At 37.4% G+C, this 20,710-nt stretch overlaps 1 protein-coding gene across 1 annotated transcript in view; it reads left to right on the top strand.

Moving 5' to 3' along the window:
* The first annotated feature begins 2,412 nt into the window (after window positions 1-2,412).
* Window positions 2,413-20,710, top strand: part of LOC148954319 (uncharacterized) — a 163,025-nt gene continuing 144,727 nt past the window's right edge. Inside the window, exons 1-3 of the mRNA XM_089086237.1 lie at window positions 2,413-2,508; window positions 6,572-7,311; window positions 8,130-8,400. Coding sequence (XP_088942363.1) covers window positions 2,413-2,508; window positions 6,572-7,311; window positions 8,130-8,400 — 1,107 coding nt within the window. The remainder of the gene's footprint in view (window positions 2,509-6,571; window positions 7,312-8,129; window positions 8,401-20,710) is intronic.

The raw sequence follows: 20,710 nt of genomic DNA, 5'->3' as shown, positions 1-20,710 counted from the left end.
TCTTTTTTTTTGTTAAACACGATTGGCTGAAATAAAAGCGGAACTTAAAATCACAACACCTGAAGGTCAGTAAATAATTCCTTTTTTTTTTTGTTAAACACGATTGGCTGAAACAAAATCAGAACTTTTAAAATCAAAATAGCTGAAGTTCAGTAAATAATTCCTTTGTTTTTTTGTTAAACACGATTGGCTGAAACAAAAGCGGAACTTTTAAAATCACAACAACTGAAGGGCAGTAAATAAATCCTTTGTTTTTTTTTTAAAAACGATTGGCTGAAACAAAAGCGGAACCTTTAAAATCACAACAACTGAAGGTTAGTAAATAATTCCTTTTGTTTTTTTGTTAAACATGATTGGCTGAAAAAAAAGCGTAACAATTAAAATCACAACAACTGAAGGTTATTAAATAATTCCTTTTGTTTTTTTTTGTTAAACACTATTGTATTAAATAAAAGCGGAACTCTTAAAATCACAACAACTGAAGGTCAGTAAATAATACCCTTTGTTTTTTTATTAAACACGATTGGCCGAAATAAAAGCGGAACTTTTAAAATCACAACAACTGAAGGTCAGTAAATAATTCCTTTGTTTTTTTGTTAAACACGACTGCAGGCGGGGCCTTCCAGCCCCCGGGGCCATGGGGCCAAAAGTCGGCCATGGGTGGGACCCCCCCAGGTTAGGTTAGGTTATCTAACATTTCTAGGGTTAGGTTAGGTTACCAACATTTCTAGGTTAACTTACACTAGGTTAAGTGGCGCGCCACTTAACCTAGTGTTACTGAAAAAGTTACTTTTTCAGTAACTTTTTTACAGTAACTTTTTAACAGTAACTTTACTGAAGTTACTGTTACTGAAGTGGTACTGAAAAACTAAAATCTGAATTCATATTTGGATTCAGCATGCTTGATTTGATAGGAAACAACTATTCAAACTCCAAAATATTTATAACCCCAAAAATCGATTTCGCCCCACATTTTCCCCCTTCAAGGGCAAATTTGGGATACTTGTGCAGGGAGATTCGGGGGATTTTTTTTGTGTGATTAAGCTGATTTTTCTGAACATTTTGGTGTAAAAAAAAATTCTGTTACTATTTCCCCGAGGTTTGGCCATTTTTTTCCGAATCTTTCCTCCACTATATCGAATGACAGTATATTGAGCTCAGGATTGCTAAATATGTCCCGGAGCATCCAAAAAAGTCTCAGCTTTGGTAAAAATGTTACATTCCTGAAATATTTTTTTTGCAACATTTTTTGTTGACAAAAAGACGCATTACAAACCTCTTTCAAAGCGGCCAGTTCATATCAAATATAAGGAAAACGAAAAAACATTAAGACATCCGTATAAAATGACTAAGGGTTAAAGCACAAAAGTACAGTAGGCCTCATTTTCTCAACCCGAATGAATTGGAAGTGAAAGAAAAAATAAGTACAAATAACTTACGAAATTTTCTTACTGTTACCTGCTATTTCTTATTATATTTATTAAAACAATTAATGTGTTTTCGATTGAATCGGATTAAAACAAAAAGTACACTATTTGACTTGCCTTAGCCGAAAACCTCATACAGGAGACTTACAGTTCCTTGGCTTGAACAACATTCTTGAAGAAAGCGATAGTGGCACACCCCTTTGATTCTGTATTTATATGCTTAAGTTGCACTAATCCATTGCGAGGGTGATTCTTCCCTCTCTATTGAGGGAAGAGGGTTGCCTGCCCAAGATGGTCTGAAGCTGCTGCGTGGGGTTCTTGGGATGGAGAAAGATAATGGTAGATGACTTGATATTACCAACATTACTTTTGCACACTACTGTTGTCAAGACTTGATTTTCAGCCAGCAGTTTTTGGGGTTTCAACATGGAATGTGTATCCAGGAGACGCCTAGGAATTCTAGAGAATTTGAAATCTTAATATCCACCCTATCCTATCTGAAATAATTGGTGTGAGCATATGAGATTTTGACAAAAATCTTCATTAACCACTAACAATAGCTGGCAGTTTACCTAAATTCATTTTTCTTTGCTATTCACTGCTCCACATTTGTTGTTGACCAAAAGACACATTGCAAACCTCTTTCAAAGCAGCAACTTCATATTGAATATAACAATTTTTTTAACCATACAAGACATCCGTAGGAAATGACTAAGTATTAAAGCACGAAATAATTAAAATGTATAACTAGTAAAATATTTGCGACGTAGACTGGGTGTGTTAACCGAAATCTTTACCTAGGCTTATGCAATATTCAAGTTTTCTCAGGGTATAAAGACCAGTTCAAACAGGTAAGATTCATAAGAATGATTCGTTTAAATTTTATGCTTTAAACTAAACGCCATAGTATTAACACTTTTGCCCTCATTATATGAGCCTCACGCAGCAAAGTTCACTTTAATGGATTGCATATTTTCAATTGAAAATGCAAAACATAGCATTTGAAAATATAGATTTTGCCTGTTGCCATGAATGTACTAATATCTTCAGGAGTGCAGCATCAATCCCAACCTACCAAAAAGTAAGTGAAAATACTTCAGCAAGGAGTAGAATTGTTTGGGACCATTATAAACCTTTCGTCCAAAGTAAATCGAATTCAAGCGTGAAACTGCATAGGTGGAAAATGTCTATGATATTATCACTGGATGTATTTTTAACTTTTTGCTTTAGGTGGGGTTATGCTTCCTATCGGCATTTACATGTTTACTACTACTACCAACAACTCACTGGGGCACCAAGCCGTATGAGGCCAACAGAGCTATGCACGCTCCTCCTCCATCCCAATCTACATGATTTGGTGAATTTATATATGTTACTGATCTCTAATAGTCTCTAAAACATAGAGGACCATTTTCAGTACCACAAAATCTTAAACTGCCACATCCATATAGATTTTGTACACAACACTAATTATATTCTTCATTTAAATTGTTCATTCCCAGGTACAGATTCTTAAACCTCAAAGAAAAAGGGGAAATTCGTTTCACAAGAAATTTATTACCTACATTAACTTTCATTATTTTTTTCCTGACGGGTATTGAAAATGACAGGTATTACTAGTACACACAAACCAATTAATTATGTTTCACTATACTTTTATGCTTATACAAATCTAGCGCTTTACAAAAAAAACGAAATAATACAGGAGCTTTTATCCGGCAAAAGCAAACCAATTAAGCACGACTCTTACAGAATCAAAATATTATCAATCCCTTTTAGGATCAATCCCTTTTAAGATAAAGCAACAATCTATTCATCAGTTATATTTCAGTCTCTGAACTGGAAAGAACTAGTTTTTTGAAGCCAATCGGATTAACTTTTATGCTTTGTTATATTGCGCAATTGCGATTGAGTGCATCAAGATAAATCAGCTGTTTATTGTATTGCCGTTATGATGACCGTTCCTCTAGATCGATGGCTAGATTTGCTAAAGCCTGTAACACGTTGAAGTTTCTAGTGGAAAAAATTCTTTCTATTTCTCTAGATTATATGATCATTGGTGACCTCAATACGGATATAAATAACTCATCAGTGAGATGTAATTTGTTGTTGGATTGCCTTCCATCTTATCATATTATACCCAAAACTCATCCGTATTCTTATATTCACCATTCAGGCAGTAAGAGCAATATTGACCACATTATTTGCTCACCTAGTATTATTACATCAATAGTGTTTGTACATGCTGAAGAACAAGACTTAGACCATCTCCCTATCTCACTTACTCTTACGCTGAATTTAAACCCTGCTAGTTTCTGCAAAGTACCCCAGTCTTCAAAATGGTTTGAAAAAAGTAATTGGAAGAAAGCTGATGTTCCTCTTTATGCGTTTACACTAACAAGGCTGCTGACTGCTATACGAGTTCCCTATCATCTGCTTCAGAGCTCTATACACGGGAATTGCAAAAAAGGACCTGGATTGCTAATATAATCAAATAATTAAATGTTTAAAAGATGCCGAGGCAGTTGCAGTGCCGCTGCAACGTGTTAGACGTGGTACGCAAAAACCTATTTGGTCTTTAGATCCTAATTTAAAAACTTTGAAAAATAAAGCTAAGTTTTGGTTAAAAGTTTTGAATGAGTTTGATAGACTGTCCTGTGGTATTGTTTCTGACCTTAAGCGTAAGACCCGCAGGGAATATAAAAAATATCTTAAGTCTATGTGTTATCGTGGTATGGATTTTCCTGTGTCAAAGAGAGAATGGCGAAAAGTTATTAATTCTGAGTCGATTAGAAGTGATGTACCAAATAGTGATTGTCTTCCTACATCTGCTTGGCATGACCATTAATCGTCTATTTTTTATAATGTTAATTACCGTTTGCATTCTTTTTATTCTCATTCTCTTTCTGCTATTTTTAGTACCCCTCTATCTCAGCGTCTCTGTGTTCCTATTTCTCTTTCATCCGTAATTGAAGCAATTAAGAAACTTAAATCAGATAATGTTGATAATGATGGTGTATCTAGATTTCACCTTTTATTAGATTGCTCCCCCTTATTAACCATATACACCTACTTCTCCAGATGTGTATTTGTACTTCTAGTGTACCGGAGAGTTTTTTGTGTGGTACTGTCTCTTCAATTTTAAAGAAGGGGAATTCTCCTTTTATTTGCTCTTCTTACCGACCTATTACTGTCTCTTGCACTTTTAGTAAAGTTCTTGAGCATGTTTTAATATCTTTTGTGACTAATAATATGCTTGAGAGAGACAACCAGTTTGGCTTTAAGCCCGGAGTAGGTTGTCAACACGCACATCGTGTATTATCTTCTTTGCTCCTTGAAGATTCTTCTAAGGGAAGGAGTATATATCTTTGTACTTTAGATCTATCAAAAGCTTTTGATAGTGTATGTCATAGTCAGCTTTTTTCTGCTCTTCGTTGTTACGGTGTCAATCTATCAGTTATTTTGCTTCTTCGGTACTGGTACTCTAATTCTTTTCTTCGGCTGAAATCTGTGCCTGCATCTAATATTAAATTAAAAAGAGGTTTAAGGCAAGGTGGAGTTTTATCTCCGACCCTTTTTAATTTGTGTATTTCAGGTGTTCTGGCAAATATTTCGGCTACATATCTCTATGGTTATTCTGATGTTTCCTACCTGGCTTACGCTGATGATCTGCTTCTTATAAGCCGTACTAAAACTGGTTTATCTAACATGGTTTCTCGTGTAGCTACTTCTTTTTCAAACATAGTCCTTTCTCTTAATGTAGATAAATGCAAATTTCTTTCTTTTAATAAAATTTCTAGTACTTCCCTTCGCTGTAGTGGCTTTACTATTCCTCTCATAGATTCTCTTCGATGGCTCGGTATTTCTATTACTAATAGTCTTCCTAGCTTGCGCCAGCGCACAGTCTCAGATATTAATATGAAAATTAAATTAGGATATGCTAAGATTGTTGCCTATAGAGGTAAATATAATAAATTCGCGTTAGCCAAGCTCTACTCAACTTTTTGTGACCATTCAATTCTTTTTGCTTCTGGAATTTTTCTCCTTCTGAAGAAAACTGAGTTAAAAAGAATCCGGATTAATTATTTTCGATTTTGTAAATTTTTGTTGTTTCTTCCACCTTGGACCAAAAACCGGGTAATTATTAATAAATTTTTTGTTCCTAATATTACTGAAAAACTGGAAGCACTACACAGAAAACTTTCAAATACTGCTTTTATCCGTTTTTCTCCGCACCATCACCTTATCAGGTTTTTTCAGTCGTAAGTTATTTTTCTTTTATTTGTTTAGTTGTTTTTCTCTGTTTGGCCATTCTACAATTTAGATCTGTAAAGAGTGAGTAAAAATCCAATAATGATAATATTAATGCCTGCTTATTAGATTCTGCAAGTTGTCAGTTTTTTTTTTTTCTTTTCCTCTTTTCCCCCTCCTTTCATGTTATTTTTTTTTGCTCTCGTTCTTTTAAATTATTTTGTGTTACACTGTAATTTGGTAATTTTTGATTTATATATTGTCTTGTGTCGCATTTTTTGTGTTTTTCCTCGTGATTACTCCACGTATTGTACCTCTGTATAGTGTGGATTAAAAATAAATAATAATAATAATAATAATAGCTGATAACTTGGATTTTTGGATTGTTATTGACTATATTTGATTATTTTATCTTATTTCGAAGGACTATTTTAGTCTAAAATTGGAAGTTTTAAGGCGTGTACATTAACGTGTACTGTCAGTACCGTGCAGCCAAGGCAGGTGGCCCGAGTTCGCAAAAGTTGGATTTGAAATCCATGCGGATGCATTAGTGAGGCTCGGCCCTCACTCAAAGATAAGCCTTTTTGTCTTGTTTAGTGGCTCATTCCAATCAGATTTTTAATAATTATGCAGCGTTTTGAGCAGTTTGATGTTGCTCAGGCAAAATTCAAGAACTATCTCCTTTGGTCAGTAAGTGTTATTCAGAATGGAAAGGACTCTAAAGGGTAGCCTACAGACCTCGTTTTTTGCTACGGAAATCACGATTAATTCAGGCTAATTAACGCAAATCTTCAAAATACGGCCCTAAAACGACTGATTCATCCACGCTTGCTGCTAAAAAAATATTTGTCGAGCTTGCAGATACTCCTGAAACTTATTACACTTTTTCGAAGATATTTTTTGCCCTGAAAGCCAGAGGTAAAGTAGTGTCCACCTTGGTTTCTTCCAGCGTTGCCTCAATTTATGAGCAATTAGTTGCTACTGAAGCCCAGCAAGAGAAGACAAAAAGTGATTTGTTTGAAAATATTACGCAGAAAGTGACTGAAAAGTATAATGGTTCAAGGTCAATAAAAGAGCCTGCTGAACTAATAATCAGCCAGGTTCATGATGCAATCACTCTCGAGTTTAATCTAAAGTTAGCAGAAATTGAGCAGGCTTTAAAGGGTCTGAGAACTCAAATTGAGAACCTTGAGGACAGAATAATTCGAATTGAAACAAAGCTGAATTATTTTTATCAGGAGTTCCTACTCGACAGACTTGTATTTCATGGGGTCAAACAGTTATCAAGTGTGGAAAGTCGCACGGCAATATTTCAAATTCTGAACAGCAAAATGTCTCTGACTGAACTCTCGCCTTCTGATCTGACCAATGTATACCATCTCCGCCTGAATAGTCAGACCCCACAGACTGAAGAAAGTTCTACTAGAGTTTCTCCGATAATTGTTAAATTTCCTAGCAAAGATGTAGCCCGAAAAGGATTTAAAGCAAATGCTAGACTTGCATCTACTGGTATTTTTATACCGTATTCCCTAACAAAGCGTCGCGGGGACATTTTAAATGCGGCTACAGACATTTACGGTCCGCGTAATGTGTGGTCAGATCAGGGTCAGATATTGACAAAGCCTAGTGTAGGGTCAGCAATCAAGAAAATAAGGTCTATTGCTGATTGCATTTAGTATTAGGAATTATGATTTGTTTGTTTTCGTTTTTTTTTTTCTTTGTTTTTTTTTATAAATAAGCTGTTTTTTGTGTATGTGTGTTTTCGTTTTTTTAGGTATGTTTAGTATCTTGCAGTATTGCAGTATTGGTATGATTGTTGTGATTTTATTTTTTTTTTTTTTTTTTTTATTTATAGCCTCTTTGTTATTTTTTTTTTATTTATTTTATTCTGTGTGTGCTGCAGTGCAGGTTTGATATATAGTCTCCTTAACTTATGTGATTTTTTCTAACTCAGGCTCTTGGAATTATTACTCCCTTTATGAGTGTTTACTTGAATTACAAAGAAACCCCTTAGATGTTTTTAGTATTATCAATAATTCTATTGGTCAATTTAAAAGAAATTCCCTAAATATTTCCCAATGAATTAATAGTAAGTATGTTTCTGATTTAAAGTGGGCTACTAGACGAGATGATCATTTTTCGGTCCTTCAACTTAATACTCAGGGTCTATGCTCATCGATTGATCAGTTGAGGAAGATAGTTTTTGAGGGGCGACCCGATGTTATCGGATTTTTTGAGACTTTATGCAATGAAATGCTTTTAGATATACCCGGTTACAGAATGGAGCGACTAAATTGCAGAAGGATGGCAAAGGGTGGACTAGTAATGTATATTTCTGACATTTTTCCCTATACTGTTCGAAGCGATCTGTCAAGGAATGATGAAGGGGTTTTTGAATCCCAGTTTATTGAAATTAAAAAATAAGGTTTTGATAATTGGTAATGTTTTTAGATCTCCCAGTGGATCAGTCCCTACTTTTCTTCGGGTCCTTGATGAGGTCTTGGATTTAATAGGCAGACGTCCATTTGAACTTGTAATAATGGGAGACTTTAACTTAAATCTAATTTATATGGCTTCCCCTACTACGGTGGATTTTCTCTCAAATATGCTCGCTGCTGGGGTTCTACCAACAACCTGTATTCCGACACGTGCAACTGATACGTCAGCGTCTTTAATTGATAATATTTTTTCGTCTCTTAATTTGGTCCAGAATTCTGTTGTAGTGAGTGATGTTTCAGACCATTTCCTGTATTTTCCAATTTTATCCTTGAAAATACATTGAATAGGGACAATCTATCATCTGCTTCAGCTTCATTTAGGTTTAGTTTGAATGAATTGATCCGCCTTAGATCTCATTTAGCTGAGAAGACATGGAATATTTTTGGTGAGGATAATGATTTTTGTTCAAAGTTTGATTCCTTTTGTGAGTCAATGAAGGAGTCTATTTTTGACGTATGTGCTCTGTCTCCCTCTACTTCTAGGTCAAAAAGATCTATTCCTCTTAACCCATGGATGACCCCTGGTCTTCTAAAGAGTTGGAGAAGAAAAATAATCTTTGGAAAGCTTTTAAGTCAGCAAAGCCATCTTTGAATGCGTCACGTCTTCAACAATTCAAACTCTACAGGAATGTTTTCAATTCTTTATGCCGGAAGGCTAAATTCCTTTATTATTCCAAAAAATTCTCGGATTGTGGGAATGATATTCGAAAAACCTGGTAAGTGATTCATTCCGTCCTCAAGCGTTCTTCTCAGGCTCCTTCTATCCCTCCAATTCTTGTAGTTGGTGATGTGGTTGTTGAGGGTATTCCATCTGTTCAAGAAGCATTTACATCTTATTTTGACAATATTGGGAAAACCCCTGCTTCTTCAGTCAAGTATTCACAGTCACAACCAGATTAAAAATGCTATCCTAGCCCACCTTGTCTCAAATTGATGGTGTTATATCATGTTTCTGTTGTTTAAGTAGCCAGGATTGTAAATAGCATGAAGGATTCTTCTTCGTCTGGCCCTGACTGTATTCCAACTATGCTAGATAAATTAGTTCTTCCTTAAATTATCTCTCAATTGACAAAACTTAAAAATCTTTATTTTGAAAATGGTATTTTCTCAAGTTCTCTTAAGTGAGCTAGAGTAATTGTTTTATATAAAGGTGGACCAAGAAGTGATCCAGCCAATTATCGTCCTATATCTTTGCTGTCGATTTTTAGAAAAATCTTTTAAAAGGCCATGCTTTCCCGTCTACTTGCTTTTTTATACGCTAAAAGATTTTTTCATGATTTTCAGTTTGGCTTCCAAGCTAAACATTCTACGGAGCATGCGTGTGTAACTCTTTTAAATTTTCTCCGCATCGCGCTTGACTCTGGTTTGATTTCTGCAGCTATATTCCTAGATGTCCGTAAAGATTTTGACTCTTTAACTCATGAGATTCTGCTGAATAAGCTATCACACAATGGTGTAAGAGGACAGGCTCATGCTTGGTTTGATTCCTATTTGTCAGGTAGAACTATCTCCGTAGACTCCCTTTCCCGCTTTTCGTCTGAAGTTGAGTTTGGTGTTCTTCAAGGCTCTGTTCTTGGACCGATTCTGTTTTGATTTATGGTAATGACCTTATAGTTGCGATTAAGATTTAAAAACCTACAGTGTGCTGTCGCCTATATCATCCTGAATCTTTCTATGCTAAAAAAAAATCCATTGTCTCAGGAGATGGACACTCTCGTTGCTTTTGCTGATGACAGTACCATTGGTACTGTAGTAGGAACTGAGTCTGAGATGCTTCCCAAATTAGTTGACCTTTTTGAGAGAGTTGTTCTTTGGTTTGATGCAAACTGCCTTGCTCTAAATGTTGCTAAGTCAAGTTTTCTAATTTTTTCCCGTATTTCTCTGAAGGGACGGTTTCATAAACAACCTTTTGCATGCGTGTTATCAGAAATTATTAATGCCATATGCGTTTGTGTAATTCAAGACAGTTTGAAAAAGAGATTGTTTTTGGTCAAATTAAACGAGTATTCTATTTTCAAATGTATTTGATGAAAGCAAATGGATTTCATAGATGATTAAGAGGCTTTTATAAAAATATAAGGCGGGGAAGGGGCAATGTATCAATTCTAACACCTTCGTTGTAAGGTGAAAAACAAACTATTTCTTCGCATGAACAGTAAGGGGGGAGGTGGGATTATTTGTGCAGACATGTATACCCTTTGACAAGAAAACTAATGTGGTCATTCCGACACGCAACACTGAAGTTTGGTGTTTGGTTAGCTTTAAATTATACCATATTTATGGCTGACTATTTTTAGATCTATATTTTAAATCATTATATTGGATTTGATGCAGCGAGGGTACTCATTTTTCTTCTGTAAAAAGGGGAATCGTTTTTCCATACTAAATTTTTTCTTCTTTTTAACGATAATTTTGAAGAATGCCTGCCTCCCCCTTAAAAGAGAGATAAGGCTAATGGCGCTACTCCGATGCAACAACTGGAGATAGCTGAGCCATTCAGGACCACACGAATACAGTCTGGTCAAAAACTGAAGAGAATGGGCGGCTGCTCACAAGATGGAGAAGCCTGCTGACTCTTCTTCGCAAGCCAGTGACATCACCATAGCCACCACATCTATGCAAGAAACGGACATAACCGACCCATTTATCCCCCCTCATGCTTTTCCTGGACCATCCGGCACACAAGGGCAGTCTGAATTTGGAAATGTATGTATTTTTACCTAATATCCTTTACTTTATTGCTATTACAAATAGTAGATTTGTAAACGGGTAGATTTGTAGGAAAACGATTCTGCTTCTAGTCTGATCGCTATTTTTTATGGATGGCTAGATTTGTAGGAAAAAAGCGTTAGTTTTTTTTTAATGAAGTATTAAGACAATTATTGAGTTGATTTTTTTTTACCGTATTTTATTGCTATTAGTCAAACGTTGCGATGAGCGTGCGCGTGTGTGTGCATGCGTTTGTGTTTGAGCGTATACGTGTGTACGTGTGTGTGTGTGTGTGTTTGTGAAAGTGTTTGCGTGTGTGCGTGCGCGTGTGTGCGCGTGCGTATGTGTTTGTGTGTGCCCGTGTGTGTGTGTGAGCATGTACGTGTGTGTGTGTGTGTGCGTGTTCGTGCGCGTGTGTGCGAGTGCGTATGTGTTTGTGTGTGCCCGTGTGTGTGTGTGAGCATGTACGTGTGTGTGTGTGTGTGCGTGTGTGTGTGAAAGTGTGTGTGTGTGTGCGTGTGAGCGTGTGCGTGTGTGTGTGTGTGTGTGTGTGTGTGTGTGTGTGTGTGTGTGTGAACGTGTTTGCGGGTGTGCGTGTGTGTGTGTGCGCGTGCGTATGTGTGTGTGCGCCCGTGTGTGTGTGTGTGAGCATGTACGTGTATGTTTGTGTGTGCGTGTGTGTGTGAACGTGTGCGTGTGTGTGTGTGTGTGAGCGTGTACGTGTGTGTGTGTGTGTGTGTGTGTGTGTGTCTGTGTGAACGTGTTTGCGTGTGTGCGTGTGCTTGTGTGCGCGTTGATTTTTTTTACCGTATTTTATTGCTATTAATCAAACGTTGCGATGTGTGTGCGCGTGTGTGTGCATGTGTGTGTGTGTGTGAGCGTGTACGTGTGTACGTGCGTGTGTGTGTGAACGTGTTTGCGTGTGTGTGTGTGCGTGTGTGCGTGTGCGTATGTCTGTGTGCGTATGTGTGTGTGTGCGCGTGCGTATGTGTGTGTGTGTGAGCTTGTACGTGTGTGTGTGTGTGTGTGTGTGCGTGTCTGTGTTTGTGAATGTGTGCGTGTGTGCTATTAACAAAATTTGTCATTTATTATGCACTTGTTTTACGAATAATGCTATAAGCAAAAATTTGTAATTATTATGCATTTGTTTTATAAATACGAATCCAATTAAGAAAAAAACAGCATTTGTTTGATAAATAATATGAATACAAATCCGACTGAGAAAAAAATAAATAGTGTGCTATAATTGTCATAAAACTTTCCTCAAAGGAAAAAACTCAATCCATTAATTTTAGTTTAAGGGGGAACCAACAAAAACAACTGCCTTCCTTGGCCCATGACTTCAAAATATCATGGGTAATTGTCCACTGTCGCCGGATGATGTTAGTGAAGGTACGTCGTTTACTATTCCCCCGGATTTTCAATTTACAACGGAAGAAATGGATAGCCTTATGGAAATTGTTGGATCTAATGTTTCCGGGGACATTTTTGACGATGACTTTACTATTAGTGAATTGGGTCCCTTACAAATAGGTGCAGGACATGAAAATAGCGTCGCGTCCCAGGATCTACGTCAACTTAATTTGTTGGAATCTGCTCTAGGTCACTTGCAAACACATAGGATAGATTTTAATCCTCCCGGGGAAAACTTGGTATACGGGAGTGTCATATTAATAGACCATGTAAATGTTCTTCATACCCACATTAACTAAATTCGAGCACTTATTGAGATTCAAATTCATAATTGGGGGGGGGGGGGTCAGCGAGGGATTAAAGCATCGGTAAATCAAAAAGTTTATTTACAAAAGGGGACATCTGGGGACATTTTTTATTTTCATTTTTCAACTGGCAACCAAACTTTTTACCCTGGTCTAAATGAATTTGAGGGTAACTTTTTCAATTGTGTTAATAAATTAATATTAACTTTGGACCCGTTCAACGAGAGGGGAAGCGGGTCCACAATTTTATACATTGAATATATGGATCTGAATCTCAATAGATTTAAAAATAACTTATTTTAAGGGGAGGGCGGGGTAACAAAATAAAATGCCACCCAGATTTGTCGGCTACAAAAGGGGTTCAGGGTTTCAGATTTGAAACAGGGCTGCAATGCTTTAAATATGCATTTTTAGCTGCAGCCCATAAAACATTGAAAGATGAGTCAACAATAAAAAATCTCGACAGACCCTCACGTAACGGTGGAGACAATTTCCCTAAAGTGAATTGTGATTGTTTAGAAGGAAAGTATCCGGTGTCCTTAAAAGAAATAACTAGATTTGGAAAAGCAAACGAAAATCTTGGGTTGGGGGTGGTTTTTCTCCAGTATGACACGGAATTTGTAAATGGGGGAAAGAAACCAAATAAAAAAGGGATTTTATATTCAGTTAGGACACCGTTGGTAGATAATGTTAAAAATTGGGTTTGGGTTGTCTATGAGCCTCCCAAAGATGTAAACTCCTATGGTCATTTTCTTCCCGTTACGGCAATAAGTCAAATCTTATCCCAAGGCAAGAACAAAGGAGAATGTCACTATTGCCCCAAGTGTCTTTCCTCATTTAGATCTGAGAGAACATTCTCAGATCGAATAATCTATTGCAAAATTCATGGCAATCAAAGAATAGAAATGCTGGCAGAAGGCAAAGATACTTAATAATTTAAAAACTTCCGAAATACCCGTCTACAGCTTGATAAAGTATCATTGGACTGTGAATCAAGACTGGCGGAGGTATCAGACCCATCAAGGCCAAATATAGTCTAGGAACACAAACTAGTTGCGTGTTCCTAGGCGCATATCCGTCGCGATTCCAATAATAAAATGCAATTGCAAGAGTTTTTTTTTTTACTATGGATGAGGAGGGTAGCATGGAGAAGTTATTGGTGTCTATAATAAAAACAGCGAACAGTGGAATTTCACGATTGCGTCACACCAACTGCCCAATGTCATTATCAGATAAGAAGCAACTGACACTAGAAAAGGGGACAATTTGTTGGGTTTTTAGGGGTGCTCTTGCCCCAAAAGACGCGGTCCAGGATCACAATCATCTTATTGACCTCAATTCAACGGGGAAAAGTAACTTTCGGGGGTGGGCTCACAATTAATCTAATTTAAAAATTAAACAGCAACTCTATCTTCCGGTTTTTATACATAATTATAACTACGATATGAAGTATGTGCTACCAGCAATGGCACATCTTCAAACAAAGGAACAGTGGATGATGCATGGGTGATAGACATCTTTTCCTACAAAATCATTCCTAAATCATCGGAAAAGTTGCTTGTTTTGGAATTTATGTGGAGATATGTTGAAGACGACATTGAGTACACGAATAAAATTCACTTTTTAGATTCCTAAAGTTTTTTCCCTAAATCATTGAGCGAATTAATTCAAGTGTAGAAAAACGATGACGGCTGCAACGCTTTCCCTCTTCTCAAGCAACAATTTCCACATGATTTATATGATTTTTTGACGGTCAAGGGCATATATCCTTATGATTATTATTGTTCCATGTCGAGATATACCGAGAACACTATTCCCTTGATCGATTCGCTTCATGACAGTCTACACGATCGTAGGTGCACCCCCGATGAATACAGTTTTGCTAAAAAAGTGTGGGCAGAGGGAGGGTGTAAAAATGGGTTTGACTACTGCAAGCTGTATTTGTCGAGTGATGTGTTAACTTTGTTAGACATTATGTGTAAAAATACGGACAAAATCTATGGGGAATTTAATCTTGATTTAGGATATTATTTTTCATCTCCTCATATGGTAATGGGCCTCATACTAAAAATTAGCGGGGAAAAAATCGGGCTGATCACCGACATCTATAGGCACCTGTTCATCGAGAGGTCAATGAGGGTTGGATACATTTTTCACGGAGATCGTATCTTGGAAACTGATCCAACTGGAGAGAAGACGGGGACAAAATAGGATGCAGTTTTCCTTGATATGAATTCTCTCTACCCCTCGTCCATGTCCCATTATGCGCTACCCTGTGATAAATGGCTCAATGACCCTCAAGCCTCCAATTTCCCCAACATTGACAGTGTTGAGAAGAATGGGCCGGTTGGATGGTTTTTTAAAATTAATGGGGAGATACCAGTTGAGCTTCAAGATTCAGTTAAGGATTTTGTTTTCCCCTACATCAATAGACCTGTGACTAGCGACTCTTTGAACCCCCGCAACAGACGTTTGGTCGAGGTGGACGGATTGCATTGGTCACCCTCAAAACAAAAACTTATTGCTGACCTTCTGCCGAAGAAAAATATTGTTGTACATCATGTGGCTTTAAAATGGATTTGCAGCAACAGTTTCAATGTCACAAAGGTTCATAGAGCCCTCCAGTTCAGTAAAAAACCCTATCTGAAAACGTTTGTTGACACTTTTGTCAATAAACGTTCTGAAGCGCAGACAAAAGCCGAAAAAGAAATCTATAAGCTCATTTTAAATTCGGCTTTTGGTAAAATATGCGAGAGTGTTCGCAATAGGAATTGTTGTGACCGATCCCAAACAATGTGCTCGAATTATTGCCAATTCAAATTACACTTCCTTTACAATCATAGGCCCGGACATGGCACTATTGAATAGGAAAAAAGAAGCATTGTCCTGAATAAAAATATTGCTGCAGGCAGTGCGATCTTGGAGATCTCTAAAAAGCTCATGCTAGAATTCTACTACAATGTAGCTAGGGTACAGTGGCCGGAGAAGGGGCAAGTAGAGGTCTGCTACGGGGACACAGATTCTCTACTGCTAAAAGTAAAAACTCCAAACCTACTTGATGATTTGGCGCATGATGAAATCATCAGCTCGTGGATGGACTACACCAGTTGGAGTGGGCTTTACCCAGAGCTACTGAAACGTCGGGCGCCAAATCAGCTTTTATTTTTACAAGCAGAAACGGGAAGCGACATGATTTCCCGTGGTATGTTTGTAAGTCCGAAAGTGTACTTTATTCAGACACACGACGAGAAAATCAAAAAACGTTGCAAAGGAGTACCCACGTGCTATGTGGATAAGAATTTCGACATGGACATCTATAGTAATTGTATTGATGAAAATACAATTCCACGAGCAAAATTGCTGACAATTCGTTCACTGAACTACAGGAACTTCACTGTAAATATAGGAAAAATTGCCATGGGTACCATTTCCGACAAGGTCTATGTTTGTCTAGACGGTGTGACTACCCTTCCCTCCCCCTGGGGCACTATTTAACTTCCGACCGAGCCGAATGTGTTAGTCATAGGGAAAGTCTCGGTTTGAGTAAAGTCCAATATATTTGCCAAAACCTTTGGGGGGGGGGGGGCTCGCGGCCCGGGGTGAGGGGGGGGGCGCCCGTCTGGACACCAATGGGGGGGGGGGCGCCACCACTACCAAAGTTATCTTTTTTTACTTAGAGCAGATTTTTGTTTGTAAATATACATGTTGCATTCAAATTAAAAAAAATGATGTAAAAAAAGTGATATTATTCAAAGTGTATTTTTTTTTATTAAATGTTTTATTTTTTACAAATAAAGTATAGTTATTAAAGTGCTTTTTCTAGTGCATTTTTTTTAATTTTTTTTTATTATAAATAAATATAAAAAAATCGTGTATTTTTCTTTGTTTTCTGTAAAGTGCTGTTTTTTTATAATACAAGAAATATGATTCTGTACTCATTTTGTTCTTCTGATTACTCTTGAACGGACTAGTAATAGGGAAATTATTTAGTCATTGGACAACTATAGTCTACAGTTAGTTGTCTAGGGGAACTGTTGAAGGGAACATGTATCAATTTAAAACACCATTCAGATCGTTTCTGTGTGGCCCGTCAATGTCAGGCAAAACAAAACTCTTAACTAAAATAATTAAAAATTGCGATAAAATGTTTGTGGAAAAGCCGAAGAAAATCTACTAAAAGCAATTGGCACGGCGGTTTTTATAAATAAAAGCAATTGGCACGGCGGGATTGGTGCAGATACAATTCATACAGGGACTTGATGTTTTCAAAATTATTGAACCAAACTCTTGGCTGATTATTCATGATCTGGCTCAATCTATTGAACAATGGTCCCAGGAAATACTGCAATTGTTCACCGTTCGCTCTCATCATGAACAGATTTCCATTACTCTGGTTCTACACAATCTATTTCATCAGAGCAAATGTATGTTGAATTTAGGTTAGACCGGTTATAGATGGCACTACACCCGCTCAGACACACAGTCATAGTGAGAGAGATATTCAAAATAAGTTGAGTTAATTTAAGTTCACTTAGAGTGGCCATACATGCATTGGAATAAGCAAACACCCGCCCAGACACACACGCAAAAAGAGTGAGAAAGATAAAGACACATACAAATACGTAGATTTAGACACAAAAACCAAGAAAGACATGGAGTGTACACCGCGACGGCGCATACATAGTGAAAGACATATGCAAAGTCGACATAGCTTTATTTAATTTTTTAAGGTTAATTTAGACGAGGTTAAGTACGCGCGCGCACGTAAATTTAAAAATTTAAAAATTGCAAAAATGTTTAGATTTATTTATAATAAAAAAAAACATTTAAAAAAATGCACTAGAAAAAGCACTTTAATAAATATACTCTATTTATGAAAAAACAAAACATTTAATGAAAAAAAAATATACTTTTAATAATTTCACTTTTTACATCATTTTTTTTAATTTGAATGCAACATGTATATTTACAAAAGCACAAAAAAATCTGCTCTAAGTAAAAAAAGATAACTTTGGTAGTGGCGGCGCCCCCCCCCCCTGGTGGCCAGCCGGGCACCCCCCCCCCCCCACGGGCCGCGAGGCCCTCCTCCCAAAGTTTTGGCAAATTCCTTGGACTTTACTCAAACCGAGACTTTCCCTATGGCTAACACATTCGGCTCGGTCGGAAGTTAAATAGTGCCCCAGGGGGAGGATAGTCACTAGACAAACATAGATCTTGTCGGAAATGGTACTCATGGCAATTTTTTCTATATTTACAGTGAAGTTCCTGTAGTTCAGTGAACGAATTGCGAGCAATTTTGCTCGTGGAATTGTATTTTCACAATACAATTCCTATAGATATCTATGTCGAAATTCTTATCCACATAGCGCGTGGGTACTCCTTTGCAACGTTTATTTATTTCCTTGTCGTGTGTCTGTATAAAGTACACCTTCGGACTCACAAACATACCACGGGAAATCATGTCGCTTCCCGTTTCTGATTTAAAAAATAAAAGCTGATTTGACGCCCGACGTTTCACTAGCTCTGAGTAAAGCCTACTCCAATTGGTGTAGTCCATCCGCAAGCTGATGATTTCACCGTGCGCCAAATCATCAAGAAGGTTTGGGCTTTTTACTTTTCGCAGTAGAGAATCTGTGTCCCCGTAGCAGACCTCTACTTACCCCTTCTCCGGCCACTGTACCCTAGCCACATTAAAGTAGAATTCCAACATGATCTTTTTAGTGATCTCCAAGATCGCACTGCCTGCAGCAAAATTTTTATTCAGGAAAGTGCTTCTTTTTTCCTATTCAATAGTACCATTTCCGGGCCAATAATTGTAAAGGAAGTGTAATTCGGATCGGCAATAATTCGAGCACATTGTTTGGGATCGGTCACGACGTCACAACGATTTCTATTGCAAACACTTTCGCACATTTCACCAAAAGCCAAATTTAAAATGAGCTTATAGATTTCTTTTTCGGCTTTTCTCTGCGCTTCAGAACGTTTCTTGACAAAAGTGTCAACAAACATTTTCAGATAGGGTTTTTGACTAAACTTGAGGGCTCTATGAACCTTTGTGACTTTGAAACTGTTGTTGCACATCCATTTTAAAGCCACATGATGTACAACAATATTTTTCTTCGGCAAAAGGTCAGCAATAAGTTTTTGTTTTTAAGGTGACCATTGCAATCCGTCCACTTTGACCAAACGTCTGTTGCGGAGGCTCAAAGAGTCCCTAGTCACAGGTCTATTGATGCATGGAAAAACAAAATCCTTTGCCGAATCGTGAAGCTCAACTGGTATCTCCCCATCAATTTCAAAAAGAACCATCCAACCTGCCCATTCTCCTCAACACTATCAATGTTGGGGAAATTGGAGGCTTGAGGGTCATTGAGCCATTTATAGTCATCGCAAGGTGTGCATAATAGGACCTGGCCGAGAGGAGAGAGAATTCATATCAAGGAAAACTGCATCTGATTTTGTCCCCGTCTTCTCTCCAGTTGGATCAGTTTCCAAGATACGATCCCCGTGAAAAACGTATCCACCCCTCATTGACCTCTCGATGAACAGGTGCTGATCAATGTCGGTGATCAGCCCGATTTTTTCCCCGCTAATTTTTAGGATGAGGTCCATTACCAGATGAGGAGATGAAAAATAGTATCCTAAATCAAGATTAAATTCCCCATATATTTTGTCCGTATTTTTACACATAATGTCTCACAAAGTTAACACATCACTCGACAAATGCAGCTTGCGGTAGTCAAACCCATTTTTACAACCTCCCTCTGCCCACACTTTTTTAGCAAAACTGTATTTATCAGGAGTGCACCTACGATCGTGTAGACTGTCGTAAAACGATTCGATCTATGGAATAGTTTCCTCGGTGAATCTCGACATGGAACAGTAATAATCATAAGGATATATGCCCTTGACCGTCAACAAATCATATAAATCATTTGGAAATTGTTGCTTGAGAAGGGGGAAAGCGTTACAGCCGTCATCGTTTTTCTGCACTTGAATTAATTCGCTCAATGATTTAGGGAAAAACTGTGGGAATCTTAAAAGCGAATTTTATTCATATACTCAATGTCGTCTTCAACATATCTCCACATAAATTCCAAAACAAGCAACTTTTCCGATGATTTAGGAATGATTTTGTAGGAAAAGCTTTCTATCACCCATGCATCATCCACTTGTCCACTTCTTTGAAGATGTGCTATTGCTGGTAGCACATACATCAGATCGTAGTTAGAATTATGTATAAAAACCGGAAGAAAGAGCTAATGTTTAATTTTTAAATCACATGAATTGTGAGCCCACTCATGAGAATTATTTTTCCCCGTTGAATTGAGGTCAGTGAGATGGATTTGATCCTGTACAGTGTCTTTAGGGGCGAGAACATTCCTAAAATCCTAAAAACCTGTTCCCTTTTCTAGCTTCCGTTGCTCTTTATCTGATAATGGTATTGGGTAGTTGGTGTGACACAATCGTGAAATTGCACCGTTCGCTGTTTTTATTAAAGAGATCAATAACTTCTCCATGCTACCCTCCTCATCCATTGTAAAAAAAACTCTTGCAATTGCATTTTATTATTGGAATCGCGACGGGCATGCGCATAGGAACACGCAACTAGTTTGTGTTCCTAGACTATATATGGCCTTGATGGATCTGATACCTCCATCAGTCTTGATTCACAATCCAAAGATACTTTATCAACCTATAGCAGGGAATTTTGGAAGTTTTTAAATTGTAAAGTATCTTTGCCTTCTGCCGGTATTTCTATTCTTTGATTGCCATGAATTTTGCAATATCTCATGTGATCCGTGAATGTTCGTTCAGATATAGATGAGGAAAGGCACATGGGGCAATAGTGACATTCTCCTTTGTTCATGCCTTGGGATAAGAGTCGACTTATTGCCGTAACGGGGAAAAAATGACCATAGGAATTTACATCTTTGGGAGGCTCATAGAGAACCCAAACCTAATTTTTAACATTATCTACCAACGGTGTCCTAACTGAATATAAAACCCCTTTTTTATTTGGTTTCTTTCCCCCATTTACAAATTCTGTGTCATACTGGAGAACAACCACCTCCATCCCGAGATTTCCGTTTGCTTTTTCAAATAT

This window comes from Artemia sp. Qi Xiang Cuo, chromosome 3, assembly GCF_049724085.1.
Source record: "Artemia sp. Qi Xiang Cuo chromosome 3, ASM4972408v1, whole genome shotgun sequence".
In the NCBI taxonomy this organism is placed as follows: domain Eukaryota; kingdom Metazoa; phylum Arthropoda; class Branchiopoda; order Anostraca; family Artemiidae; genus Artemia; species Artemia sp. Qi Xiang Cuo.
Note: the sequence above shows the minus strand (reverse complement) of the source record. Positions and strands in the feature narration are given on the sequence as shown.